The 14678-nt window shown below is 36.9% G+C and overlaps 1 protein-coding gene across 11 annotated transcripts in view; it reads right to left on the reverse strand.

The window, feature by feature from the left end:
- Nucleotides 1-697: 697 nt before the first annotated feature.
- LOC149193765 (phosphopantetheinyl transferase-like) overlaps nt 698-14678 on the reverse strand; it is a 99418-nt gene continuing 85437 nt past the window's right edge. For 2 of the 11 annotated variants that reach the window (XM_089404928.1, XM_089404927.1), the window contains exons 3-8: nt 3073-3140; nt 2766-2963; nt 2463-2618; nt 1737-1862; nt 1313-1445; nt 698-1077 (exon numbers count right to left, since the gene is read on the reverse strand). In XM_089404928.1, the coding sequence (XP_089261054.1) occupies nt 947-1077; nt 1313-1445; nt 1737-1862; nt 2463-2618; nt 2766-2963; nt 3073-3140 (812 nt within the window). In that variant the 3' untranslated portion in view covers nt 698-946. Of the gene's footprint in view, nt 1078-1312; nt 1446-1736; nt 1863-2462; nt 2619-2765; nt 2964-3072; nt 3141-4645; nt 4792-14678 lie in introns of all 11 variants that reach the window. The other 9 variants (XM_089404937.1, XM_089404936.1, XM_089404929.1 and 6 more) reach the window with 9 other exon arrangements.

Raw genomic sequence — 14678 nt, forward strand, 5'->3', positions numbered from 1 at the left:
AAGAACTACTCAAGCGTTGAGGACAACGCTTTTTGAAGGATAGGGGCATGTTAGGCCCCTATACTACTAGTGTAACCCCTTATTGTTATTAGTATAACCCACTTATTATATTGATGTACCCATGTAGTGCCCATATTGTTACTATTGTGCCCCATAGAAGCCCACTATTGTTATTATTGTGCCCTTACATTATTATTGTTATGTCGGCTCTGATTATGTTATAACCCCTTAGACTCCTATATATAGAAAGGAGGTCTTTTCATTTGTATCATCCAAGAATTGTTCATTTATGTAATGTAAAGGAGGTTGCCCCCTCGAAGAGGCTGAATTCTAAGGCGTTGATCTATCTTTTCTATCTTTTCTTGAGCTGGTTTCATAACAAAGTCACTTTAGGAAAAAAAAATACAAATAAATTTGGACACTTTTCCCTAGGCCAAAAAGTTCAAAACCATAGGGAAACCCTTGTCCTCTGGTACCCAAATTTTAACAAGGTTATGATAATCATTGTATATACCCTTCCATCTTTTGGTTTTCTGATTGTAAATATTTTTCTACAAATAAAAGACGTACAAAAGACATATACTTCAACAACAAATTTTAAAAATACCTGGTTCTTCCTCCAAAATAGGCCAACTTTTTAGACCAAGGATACTTCCCTGATTCTGCTGCTTGGAAAGATGATTATGGAAGATAGAGAGAGAAAACTTAACATCCATCGATGATGGCAATGGCATAAATGTACAATTGCTGAGCATTTCCAGACTCGAACTGTCTGTCTAATATTCCCATAAAACACAATCAAGAGAATGAAAGATAGCCCATTGGCACCTCAATCTGTCATCCCAACATGGGATAACTTCAGCCATCACAACCCAACACAATGTTATGTACTTGGCTGTCTGAAGCACTGGCACCATTTCCACATACTTTCACAGTAATTATATGATTAGAATTTGACTGAATTACTGCAAGCAAGAATTGCCTGTTTCCCAGAGAAAGATTCATCCTTTACTAATGGGACAGTCCTCCAGATTTGCATCTTAATACCAGAACAGCTATTTCCATCCCTTCCCTCCTCTGTAACAAAAACAACAGCAAATTCTGAGCATTCTTTCAGAAAAAGAAAATATGTGTAACCAAGCATTTCAGAGAGTGATTGTAATTTGACAGAAGAAACGCTTTACCAAATCTACAAATATATAAGCAAACTAAAATAAAGGACGATCATTCCTCAAGCAGAATATCCAAAGAATATATTGTTATCCTACATGAGAAAGCTACTTCACTGTTTTGAGAAAATATAGAAACCTACCATCTAAGTGGTTTTCATTTTGTTCCATGCAAACTGAAGCATAGTGTAAATCTGTAGGCTGAAAAAGGAGAAACTGCCAGTTACTTGTAATAGCATCACTGTTTCTGGAAACCTCCAATGTTATTGTCTGTGCCTGTAATATAAGGAAAAATAGAAAACGACTACTACTATTCAAATTAAGGAAACGGAAACTAACACCACTCATACTACTAGTATATCCTTTCATGCCTACAAACGTAATATAATTCAATGAGTTATGTTTGTTTTAGTGATGCCCTCTTTCTCACAATCCATCATCATATACACCTGCTTGAAGAGAAGTATATTTATACAATTTTTAGTTTTACCACCACCATCCAAAAATAGAAGCAGGCTTAATTTTAGCAAAAAAATGGATTTTAAAATGTCATTTTTCATGGTATACCAGGGAAGCAGCATCTCCACATTGGCACGAATCCTCTTGAATGCCTGAAATATTTTTCAGATGGATGGTGAAATCCTTGAAAGGAGCTCCACTTATCCCTCTTCCCAAAGCTTTGACATATGCTTCCTGAATCATATCACCATTTCAAAAAAATATATATCCCTTTCAGATAAAAAGCATGCATATCCTTTCTTAATACTCAGTGATTTCTAAGATAATGTCTTCACTTTTCAAAGCAGGGAGGAAAGTAAGAGCATTTCCTTATGCAGCTAGTACAGTAACTTTCTACCACAGTATGTTGAAGTATTTCAGACATTTCTATCTTCAACCTATAAAGAGTGCTAAGCCATATTGGAAAGGTTGAACCAAAAAAAGTGAATCCCTGACCTTCTAACAGACTCATATCATGACTTGTTTACAGGATCCACTTGTCATCCAACACTAGAGTTCTAATCAGTCCATTATACTCTAACTAGTGTTCTAAACAACTGTAGCTACTAGGTAATTTCTCAGAAAAAATGTTTTTCTGTGGTTTTGTTTCCCACATCTATTTATTTTGTTCATCTATGCCTTTTCCAAATGAAGAAGAATTGGTCCAACAGGCAGAAAGAATAACAGATTCAACCCAAGAAAAAAGCATTGCAAATTATAGTAAAAAAAACATAATTAGTTTATATGCTCACAGAAAACTGAGAGATGAGAAGTGAAAACAGTCATTTATTGAACCTTGAGAGTCCAGAGTTGTACAAATTTCTGTAGTTGCCTCTCAGGATCAGGGATCCCCTCTAACCATGCAATCTCCTGTAAAGAAAAATAGCGCCTGGCAAATTTTAGTATATTACTGTTCATTCTTCGTCCCTTTTCCTCCACATCAATGCCCACCTATCATGCAACAGACCGCAAATGAAACATTAGCTGAAGGGCCTAGAACCCCACAATATGATCCCAACCGCTTAATCTAGAAGCTTTTAGTATTGAGAACATAACCAAGCTCACAGATCATAGAAAAAGGAAAGGTGACCCACATACATTAACAAAGACGTATTTACCAAAACTTTGCAGCAGGTTGTAAGAAGTTCTAAAAATGACAGGTAAATAACAATCTGAGCTTACTGAAGACTTTGTCGTGACAGCACAAGCAATTAGTGAAGATGTATGAGAAAGATTGAAACATAAAGGAGGAGGTTTCCACACATTTCCATTATGCTTCTCAAAAGGCCATATTACCTGTACCAGAGAACATCCAACAAAGTGGTCATGTAAGCTATACCAAAAAATATATGACACAAAAGCAATCTGTAAAAAGAATTCTAGTTCTATTTGGTAATCAAACCACCTCTGGCTTCCCAAATGTATTCTTCCTGAACTTCAGTGATTTTGGGTTGATCTTTCCATCCGTGTCTGCTTCAGAAACATCAGAAATATGTCAAAATTAATATTCAATATTAAATAACAATCATGCATTAGGACCAAACAAGCAAAACAGAGACCATTATATTAGAATAATTGCATTCTGAGCAACATTCATCTTATTAAACTATCCACACATGTAGAGGGTGCTTACTTAGTCATATCTGTAGTAGTTAAACGTTTTAAAGAGATCAAAGGATTGCAGTGCATCTGTACTGAAGTTGAAAGGTGCATAAAAACAACTAGGAAGAAATTTCCACAGCTTCTCCACCTTTACAGTACTAAAAACAACTTCGAAGATCCCTAACTAAATCCATGAACAGAATATCATTTAACTTCCATTTGCTTGGAAAAGAAAACCAAGCAATTTACTGATTTAAGCACTCAAGCATCTCTTCTAAACATAGCCATATTCACATCCTTTTGATCTTCATAACATGACGAAAATTATCAATCTAGGAAGGAAAAGCAGACAAAAGCCTACATAGGGTCAACCTGTTGACTGATGGCCAATTTATGGTCATATATGTCTGAACCATGTCTCATGAGATTTAAATACTGTGATTATTTAAAGCAATGTTTTTTGACCCTCCAACAGATACCATAATCTATGAGAATAACTCAGCAATGCCAAAGAGGAAAAGTTGACTTGTACTCTAGAAAAGAACAGGAGTTGAAACAGAAAATTAAAAATATTAAAAATTCCAACAAATTTCAAGGGAAAAAAAACCATTGGTATGTAAGTTTACAATGGCCACATACTGCAAATATCAATAGTAATTCGATTCAAAGTACATATCTGATATTACACACTACAAAATACCATGGATTCTGGAAAGTTGGCAGGCTTGTTCACTGTCTACAGTGAGATAGAGTCAGAAAAACAAGCATGATTAGTGTGTTTGTTAATGATTTCAGTCTTTTTGCGAGTGAGATTCATCAAGTCAATCTGACTCACATTTGGCTGGCAAGTCTAAGTCAAGTGAGACAAAATCCCAAGTATGACTCAAGGCCAAGTCAAACTTAAGGAAACTGACTTGACTTGGTTTCTTCAAAGAGTAGAATCAAAAAAGAATGTTGTCAGAACTAAAAAAAAACATTTGTGCACATACACTACCAAAAAAGCAATTTCATGAGAACTCGAATAGTAGTATTTGAAATGGTTGTAAACAGTATAACATAAGCTTTTAGCTTTTCTTGTGTTAGCTTTCCTTTTTAAGCTTTTTTCTCATCAAAGTATTCCCTTTATGGATAACACAACTCTTATTTTAGAAGAATAGTGTGTAGCCTTGTAGGCTATCCATGGCACTTGTGCTAAACTTGTAAATACCAGTTTTGGTTCCCGTGTTCTTATATATACATATAATCAATGACAGAATGCATAGTTTTATGGTTAGCAAATACTTGTGTCTTCCTCAGTGTGGTTGCTTCTTGGACTCTATATTCATTACTTATCCATGTGTTAGTTGGGGCACATATCAGTTGGTATTTGAGCTTACCATTAGGGATTTGGGAGTTTTGTAGTTGTAGTTTCTTTCGAGTCCTTCCCATCTGGAGGAAATACTATTCTCATTCATGTCATCAACCTCTATATATCTGTCTCTCCTAATATCCAAGGAAGATGAGAATAAAAACATGATAGTTCCTGTAAGAAGAAAAAATTGTTCATATTAGAACTAATAGCAATGTTTACAGTAGCACTTTCCAAGGGCAACCTTCCAAATGAGCAGAGCTAAGATAAAATGCAATTACTTTACAACATTACATAGTTCCTTGCTCCTTTAAATAGGTTCTGGCACACCCTAATCCTAACTTCTATGGCCCCTATATTAAAATTAGGTCATATTAAATTTATTGAATGCTAACCACTAAGTAGGCCTTGTTTAATGAGGTAACGTTACATCAATTGAAAAACATCCTTTGAACATACACATATATCATAGTGTTGTGTCCAAGTGGAATGGATGCATTGCAATAAATCAGAGGTAGGACAGAATCCATTAAAATGCATATCACTACATTAGAGGCATATGACGAGAGTAGCTCGGAGACCACCTACTCCAATATTTTTAACACGAGCTTTATCTATTTTTTCTACAAATTCATTATTCTATACTAGATGTATGGGCCAAAACAGCTAATGAGAGTTTACAATTGACCACATCTTTAAAGGAGCAAGGCTTTGAGGAAGAGGGTGTACTTTACCCCCACACCTCCACGAAGTCGTAATACCAAGGAGAGGGTTGCATATTTACAAACTCCATGATTTAAAAGCAAACAAAAATCTTCCAATTGCTTATAGAAAGGTCGTTGTTGTGTCACCAGGATCCCCACTTTGGGTTGCAGCCTTTGTTTGATGGATCCAATAGGATCAAAGGATTTAGCCAATAAGCTGAGGGTTTTCCCCTCAATCAATGTATTTTGACTCAACCAAAACAAACAAGTCTCGCTAAGTCTTCTTTGGCTTGAGTACTTGCCAACAAAGTCACCACTCACCACAAACTCACCAACATTCACCGCCAACTTGTTATCAAACTCACCATATTGCTTATGCACAAAATTTGCCATATTTTAAGATTTTTTTGTATTTGTTGAGTCTTTAACAAGTCTTTCCTAACTCAGTAATTCTTGCCAAGTCCCAGGCCAATCGTCCTTGGTGAGTCTGAGTGTGACAACATTTCCCTCAATAGAACAGTCCAAAATTTGATAAATTTCCTCATAGCTTTTACCCGAATAAGAATGTTTGTCGTTGTTACCCATCAAAAAGCGGGCAATCCATAGGAGAAATTTTTCTCCTCCTTGGAAAACAAACCAGCGAGTAGTCCTATTGATCAGTGACATGATGCCATAGATCCCCCACCTATTGCTCCAGTCAGATTTCTTTCTCCCATCTAACATTCCTACTTGAAGGAAGGAAGGTCATCTATCTGTAGGTACCTTAACCATTTTGTAATCATGTGCCTTTACTTAATGTTTTGAGGCATAATAATATGAATCAAGGGGTGATCCAGAGGAATGAAAACTTGACTGTATTTATGTTCCCTCACTTGACCTGGGAGGTTAGTCTTTGACTCTAATCCAGTAGGACCTCCTTTGAGGCCTTAGGGTTATCGAAAGGACACCACTGTGGAGGCTTTGATTAAAGTGGTGCACCCATGGTATTCCATACTTACCAGTTACCACTTTCCATTCTTTCCATTATTTCATCTCCATTATTTGTTGGTTGATGTAGCTTGGACAAGTGTTCTAGTCTCATGTGGTGTCAGAGAGGCTAGGAACACAAGTAGAAAATATCTCCAAGTAGAAAATATTTCTAATGAGAGATTATAAAGGAAATTGATTGGCAATCTTGGAGATCATTCATTGCAATGAAGAGGAAGCAATGATAGTTTGCGGCTTGACACTAGTGAGGGTTTCAGCAGCAGTTGAAGCAGTGAATATTTCTGGAGTTTTCTTTCATCGGCATTCTTGTAGTTTCCGAGATTTGTGGGAGGAATTCTCCCATCGTTTTTCTGCAAAAGGGAGGCCGAGTTATTGAAATCATGAGGGTTCTGAGAGAGACCGAGTTTTCCCTGAGAGAGGCTAACATTCCTTGTTGCGGCCAAGATTTCCAAGAGGAGGCCATATAGATTGCTAGGAGAGTCGTATGACTTGCCAACATAGCTGAGAGGCTAATTTCGTCTAGGCCATGAGCATCAAAGTGCCAAAGGAGCCGCACATGTGATGTTGTATAGGCCATATTTTCCAGGAGAGGTCGTGTCAGGTCGTGAGCCTTCAAATGGCCAGCTCGACTTGTGGAGGTGAAGAAATATTTTGTTGGAGCTTTGCCAGGGTTTGGCAAGTAGTATTGTAATATTCATCAATTGCAAAATTTGCTAAAGATTAATAAAACTCTCAGATCTGAAGAATTGGTTTTCCCTTCGGGGATTTCCCAAGGACGTTTTATCCAAAAATATCATGTCCATTTTGTGATTGGCTTTCTACTAGAGTTTCCACAGTTTATTTGTGTGAATATTGCAATCTTGTTTTTATTCAGTTTTTGCAATATATTAATTTTGCTCAAAATTAAATACATTGGATAATTACTGGTTGTGAGAGTTTGTAGATTTCTGTGGTGAGACTTTTGAGATTTTTTATTCAGATTCTCCACAGTCTCCATTTTTTAGTCTATGTTTCGAGTCTATAACAAGACTCATCTTCAGGACTAATGTGCAAAGAAGAGAAGGGAGCGAGGGAATAAATATGGGACCAGCAAATCCATAGGATGAAGAAAACCCTAAGCAAAAAACCACCGAAAATGAACGCAATATCTAATGTGATATTAAATATTTAATTAATTTATTTTTATTTTATTTTAATAACTTTCTATTTATATGTTATTTTTATAAATTTTTAATTATGGCCAATGACGAGGAATATAATAATTCCTAATACTTTAGATTCATTTTATTAAAACTACATAAAATTAATGCAATATCTAATATGATATTAATTATTTAAGTAAATTTTATGTAATATTAAATATTTAATTAGTTTTTATTTTAATTATATTAATTTGATAATTCTTCATATGTTATAATTATAAATTTTAATCTATTGCTAATGAGGATGAATATAATAATCACTAAAACTATAGTCTTATTTTATTAAGAGTAAATATTAAAAAAAAAAATTAATATTAATAGTATTTTATTGTTGTTAGTCATTACCAAGTTGTTAGTACTAATTTTCATAGTACTAATAATAAGGCTTACTATTATTAATTTTATGGTTTAATATTAATTATACTTAATAAAATAATAACTATAATAATAATAATTAGTGTAGGAAAAATTTTAAATAAAGGGAAGCAAACAAGGGTAGGGGACCATGAAAAGGAAATGAGAGGGAGATATAGGGAAGGAGCTAATGTGTGAGATGAGGATCGAATGCGACATTATAGACTAGAGGAATAAAGGAAAGATGGGGGCGAAATGATCTAAAAATGGAGAGGTATCAACCTGCGAGAGGAACGGGGATCAATGGAGGAAAAAGGAGGGGGGGGGCCGGGGTGGCTCAAAGAAAGAGGATTATGTTGTGCGGGAGAGTAAGGGAATCCAGTTTCTGCTTACTTCCAATCCCCCATCCCTATTGAAATTGTGAGGGTGCTTAATGATTTCAAGGGCCTCGCGAATTTTTCTTTTATAGTTAAGGTTTTCATTAGCGATAATCTTAGTGTCTTCCAAGCAGATATGATGACACATCTTAGTTGAATGTTCAGCCAGTGCTGAAGACCATGTTCTACCATTTTTGATGTCAGCGCCATGTTCTTTAAGTCTAATCCTGAAGGTTCTCCCTGTTTCTCCCATATAACAATTTCAGCAAGAACATGTGACTTTATAAACACCCTTATGTTGGAGTTGATCAAGAATGTATTTCACGGATCTCATCTTTTGTCTTATTGTTGACATGGGCTTAAAAGAGGTTTCAATTCTTTTTTAGAACCTTAGCCAGCTTGTCTGTGACCCCCTGAATGTATGGTAGATAAGCCCTTCTACTAGAAGCTTGGGAATTTGTTTCAGGTTTTCTCTTCATGTTACCATATCTAGCTCTTCTAATGCTCTTGACGATGTCAGTGTTTTTATATCCATTGCGAGCAAAGACCTTCTTTAAATATTCTATTTCTTCTTCAATGTGAGAGCAATTTGATATTCTGAAAGCTCTTGTGAAAAGAGTCTTAAGAACCCCCATCTTTTGTGTCGAGTGATGGTGTGAGTCTGCATGAAGGTAGTTATCGGTGTGTGCTTTCTTTCTGAACACCTTATGTCCTAAAGATCCATCTTCATTTCTTATGAGGAGAATGTCTAAGAACGGGATACTGTTGTTTTCCTCAACCTCCATTGTGAACTTGATATCTTTAGATATACTGTTGAGGTGGTCTAGAAAGTTACTTAACTCCTTGTCTCCATGAGGCCAATTTACACTGGTGTCATCAACGAATCTGAACCAAAATTTGGGCTTCAACGAGAAAGTGTCAAGAGCTTTCTTTTCAAACTTTTCCATAAAGAGGTTGGCTACTATAGGGATAGTGGGGATCCCATATCTACTCCCGATATCTGTTCAAAGAATTCACCTTGGAAGGAGAAGAAAGTGGAGCGAAGGCATATTTCTGCCAGCTTTGCAGTTTGGGGATCTGTGACCTCTTTCACAACCTGAACAACTTCCTCCAAAGGGATTTTATCCCCAAGATCCATTTTTACTTTTTTGATGAATTCCACATATTGGTTGGAGTCTTTAATGAATGAGCTTGTATTGCCAACCAAGGGTGCCAAAGCGTTGACCACATATTTTGCCAATGCATATGTGGGTGCCCCAATAGTGTTGACAATAGGTCTGAGGGGGGCACCAACCTTATGAATCTTGGGGGCTCCATAAATTCGCGGGGTGATTTCACTATCAGGCGACAGGCGCTTCTTCATTATATCATCCAAGTTTGAATCCTTGATGGCTTTTTTAACAATTTTGGTAATTTTAAAAATAGGGTTATCTTTTAGCTTCTTGTAGCTACCACTGTTATATAGGTGGTCTTTCATTTTGGTGGTGTATTCTTCTTTGTCCATAACCACAGTTGCCCCACCTTTGTCTTCTTTCAAGATTACAATGTTTTCATTATTCCTTAAACTTTTTAGGGCTCTTAATTGCTCATGGTTTAAATTGCTTTTAGGAGGCCTTGCCTTTCTTAAGATTATGACACATTCTTGTCTAACCTGCTCTCTATCTTCATCCCTAAGAGCTTGAACCCCATCTTCAAGACTACAAATAATTTCTTCTAAAGGAATCTGATTGGGGGCTAAGGCAAAGTTGAGTCCTTTATTTAGGACTTCTACTTCCTCCTTATTTAATTCATTAGAGGGAATATTAACTACTTTTTTGTTTAAAAAATTAGTGGATGTGTTAGATATTAGGTTAGTTGTATTGGGCTTCTCTTTATTATCATAATTATCTAAACCATCAGTTATGCTTCTAACACTGCTTAAATTTGACTCCATGCTATTGGAACGCTTGCCGAGGAGGACAACATTGTTTTCTTTATTTTTCATAGGCTCAGTGTTGTTTACTTCAATGTTTGAAAGTTGTCGACTGGTATTGATAAGATCATTCTTGAAAAACGAACCACCTGTATCCTCATCGTTTGATATCATGCAGAGGACAGCGTTGTCATTGTTCGAACGTCCTTGGTTCTTGCCTTCTGCAGAATTCAGTTTATCCTCTTGATTGTGAACAACATTGTCATTTTCCGTAAGCCTATTGTCAGCTGTTATAATATTGGAAACCAGCGTAGGAGTCACATTTTTTGCAGAATTCTTATTGTATTCATCACCGGATTCACTTTCTGCAGAAACGTAGGTATTATCTGGTCTATTGCTGGATGTGTGATGAATCAACTGGCCGGCCACGGTTTCTGCATTTTTATTTACACCTGTATGTCTGGTTTTCCAATACGCTTTTGAGCTCGGACTGTCTCTGCTTACGGTGTTCTCAGAAATTAAACATCCAGTCCACCGAGACTTTAACTTATCAATTTTTCTTTTCTATCTCTCCTGCGCTAATCATCCTTCCTTCTCTGCCTTGAGCGTAGCTGAGGCATCAATGATAATCCACAGGCCCTGTCTAACATTTTCTGCAATAAGCAATATTTTTATCGATTTTTCACATGGTATCAGAGCAAATCTAAAGCACAAAGGTTTATGTAGTAGATCAGTGCAGGGCTTTGGAAGAGAAAGACAAGGGTTTAATACCCAGATCGATTTTTTTAGTTTGTTCCAGATTTACTTGGAACAATTTTACCAGTGTTATTTTATGCAAGAAGGATGCAAAATTAACCAATACAAATTCCCAATTTACTAGTGCAGGTTGCTAGAGACATAGTTTTTTTGTCAGTTTCCAAATCAATTTTCTGGAGGCAATGCGAGTGGGTTTATCTAGTTGTTGGAGGCAGAGAAATTTGTCAGAGTGATTTCTCGAAGGTGCTACGAGTTTCTGGGAGGGCCAATGGGCAGTGTGAGGTCACAGGGGAAGTGCGAGTTGCCCAGTAGCATTTGACATCACTTGCAGAGGGAGACCGTGAGGTTTTCCAAATACTTTTGTTAGCTGGTAGAAGAGATATTTATTTTTATTTTCTCTCGAGGGCTTTAGTAATGGCTTCAACAAGATTGAGGGATCAAGATAAGTTGGATGGTGAATCGAACTTTGGTGTCTGGAGAATTCGGTGCCTTCTTATTTTAGAAGAGCATGGGTTGAAGGAGTTTTCTATAGCACATATTGTTGTACCAACAGATCCTATCATGTTGCATGGGTACCGGAAAGATGATGCCAAGGCCAGGCGTATTATTATAGATGGGGTCAAGGACCACATAGTTCCAGATTTAGCAGAAGAAGATACAACCAAGGTGTGAGATGCCATCAACAAACTTTTGCAAGATAAAAATATGAATCGGAAAATGATCCTAAGAGAGAAGCTCAGAAGCACCAGACAAAATAAGGGAGAAAACGTTATCAGTTATCTCACCTGCATCAGGACAGTCAGAGATGAGCTAGCAGCCATTGGAGAGAAGGTCGATGATGAAGAGCTTGTGAGAACAACCTTGAATGGGTTTCAGAAGCAGTGGGATGTTTTCGTGCAAGTGGTTAGTGGAAGATCTAATTTTGCTACTTGGGAACACTTGTGGAATGACTTCACACAGGAGGAGCTTCAACTAAGCCTTGTGAAAGGCAACAGTGGTACTAGCAGCAATTCTGAGTAGAAGGGAGATGACAACAAGAATGTTGCTCTTGTGAGCAAGGAAAAAGCGAAGAAGGGATCCAGTAAAGGGTCCAACTCCAAGAAGGAAAAGAAGGACATGTCGAAGGTCAAGTGTTATGGTTATCACAAGTTTGGTAATTACAGTAGCAATCGCCTACACAAGAGAAAGGTGATGAGAAGGGAAAGAAGCAGACAGTGGCCATCACAAATGAGTCTTCTAGTCAGATGAAGAATGAGTTTCCACTCATCGCTTGCAGCAACAGTTGGAGAGAGTTGTGGCATAGTGGAATGGGCCATGGGACACTCAAGGTGATAGGTGTTCCAAATACAAAAATGGAGCACAATGGTGCCGAATGTAGAATACCATGCTCACTAAGAGGAAGCGTTAGTTGATGTAGCTCGAACAAGTGTTCTAACCTCAGGTGGTGTTAGTGAAGCTAGGAACACGAGCAAAAAACATCTCTGAGCTCAAGTTATTCTTTTGAATGTAAATGTCTTAAATTAATTAATCAATTTTTAATTATTTTCCTAAGTTTTAACTTAGGGAAATAGATTAATTAATTAGTAATAATTGAGACATGGTCGATTTTCCTCTAGAGACTTCTAGTAAAGTTTCTAAGTGATCTTAACCATTGATTAGATCATTTAGTATCTAGATCTTGGTTGTTGATTTCTCAATAAGATATTATAAATGAAATCGATGGGCAGTCTTGGAGATCATTCATTGCCATGAAGAGGACGCAGTGATAGCGTGGGGTTTAACACCAATGAGGGTTTCAGTGGCAATTAAAGTAGTGAATATTTCCAAAGTTTTCTTTCATCAGTATTCTTCCAATTTCCAAGATCTAGAGGAGGAATTATCCTAGCGTTTTTCTACAGACAAGGAGGCTGAGTTATTAAGGTCATGAGGGTTCCAAGTGTTGAGAAATCGAAAGGGGGAGCACTTAGGGTGATTTCTCTTTACTTGATAATTGCTTGTGAGGTTATGTTGGCTTCTTATTACTTTATTATGTTTTTTTCATCAAACAATTACCAAAACCATAAACAATGAACATCACAATAGACAATGAACACAGAATGTAGGCTCCAAGCCAGGGCAAAACCCCTCCAAGGGGAAACCCAAAAAATTCTTCTCTTCATATAAAATCAGATGAAATGAGGAATCCAAGACCCAAACAACAAGACCAAGGAAAGCCCTTCTTCCAGCAAGTCAAAGTCAACTCAAGTTAGCACCTTCCAAAACAGCTCCAGCTACAAAATTTTGGCCTGCAATTTCAGAATTTTGGCCCCAATTTCATAATTTCAGACCTGCAATGACTCTGTAACTTCGGCCCTTATAGTAGCTTCAAAACTTCGCATGTGTGAGGAATCTAGGGCATATTTCAAGGTAGAAACTTCGATTTTTCTTCTTTCTCTCTTGCTTCCCAGCTTCTTCTTCTCTTGAATTTCACGCTTCTTTTCTTGGAGTTCGAACTTGCTTGAGTGGTCTTCCAAATGAGGTCGAATTGTGTCTATTTATACACATGCAGGACGTCAAATTACCCCTACCAGGGCCGACTTGGTTTTGGAGGCATAAAAATTACATTTTTGACTCAAATAAATTTCTTTTTCCACTCTCTTCAAAGTCGAAATGGGACTTGACTCAAGGACAATAATTTGACTTATGACAAATATTATTTTGACTCAATAAACCCTAGAAGCATGAAGAACATGCTTGACTTAGATGACCAAACAATTTGAGCATGAAACCCATGCTTGAAAAATAATATTTCTTTTCTTCTTTTTGATCTTTTACATAGAATATATAATAACATGAGTACAATATCAGTTATGAAGACCTTACCCAGTTACATTTTCTAACACTACCTCTTGTTGAGAAATCTAGGACATTGGCATTAGGTGATTTCTCTTTGATTAGTAAATTCTTGTGAATGCTTTTTACTTCTTTAGATTAGGATCTTCTTCTTCCTAGATTATTAGTGTTCTTCTTCATCAAACAATAACCAATGCATGAACATAAATTGACAAGAGACATAGAATGTAGGCTATCAGCCAAGCCAAAACCTCTCACTCTTTGAGAGGAAAACCCACACAAATTCTTCTTATAGAGATTCTAATTGACGAATACCAAGACCAACACCCTTGACCTATTAGCCATTCCAAGACCAAGACACAAGTCCTCTTCCACCTTCTCGTTCACTTTCTTACGGTTCCTTCTCCTTCAAATTCCATACCTTATGAGATCACTGTAGTTATGAGATGACATTGAATTGAGATCATTGTAAAAATACGAATCATAATCACACCGAGACCTTCCTGAGACCTAGTCACACACTTGCGACCTTCTTCTCGAGTGGCACCGATCTCTCCTTCGCTGTGAGATAGAGTATCGAGGTTTTTGCTGTGTTATAACATCAAGACAGTGTGGAGACATCACTGTAGTATCACCAAAACTTTCTCTACTCCAATCCGCAATATAACCTCTGCAATTAGACCGAAACAGAGACAAACCCTTCCTGTGATTGCTCTGAACCTTGATCATTGTAGTCTCGTTGTATTTCTCCTTGCTGTACCGAATTTATCTAATGCATTTAATCACCGAAAAACTCAGAGACATCCAAACTGTTGACTGTGATTTTTCTTCCAAAATTACAGAGATATATGCGAGCTTCTGACTATCAAAATTGTGAAGACCCTAGCCACGTATATATAGTAGTTTGTCCTATATTTTAAGCCGACATGTGCATCGA

The sequence above is a fragment of the Pinus tabuliformis genome, chromosome 2_2, assembly GCF_031772625.1.
Source record: "Pinus tabuliformis cultivar Carrire ecotype Pingquan chromosome 2_2, CPIR1, whole genome shotgun sequence".
NCBI classification, from domain to species: Eukaryota; Viridiplantae; Streptophyta; class Pinopsida; order Pinales; family Pinaceae; genus Pinus; species Pinus tabuliformis.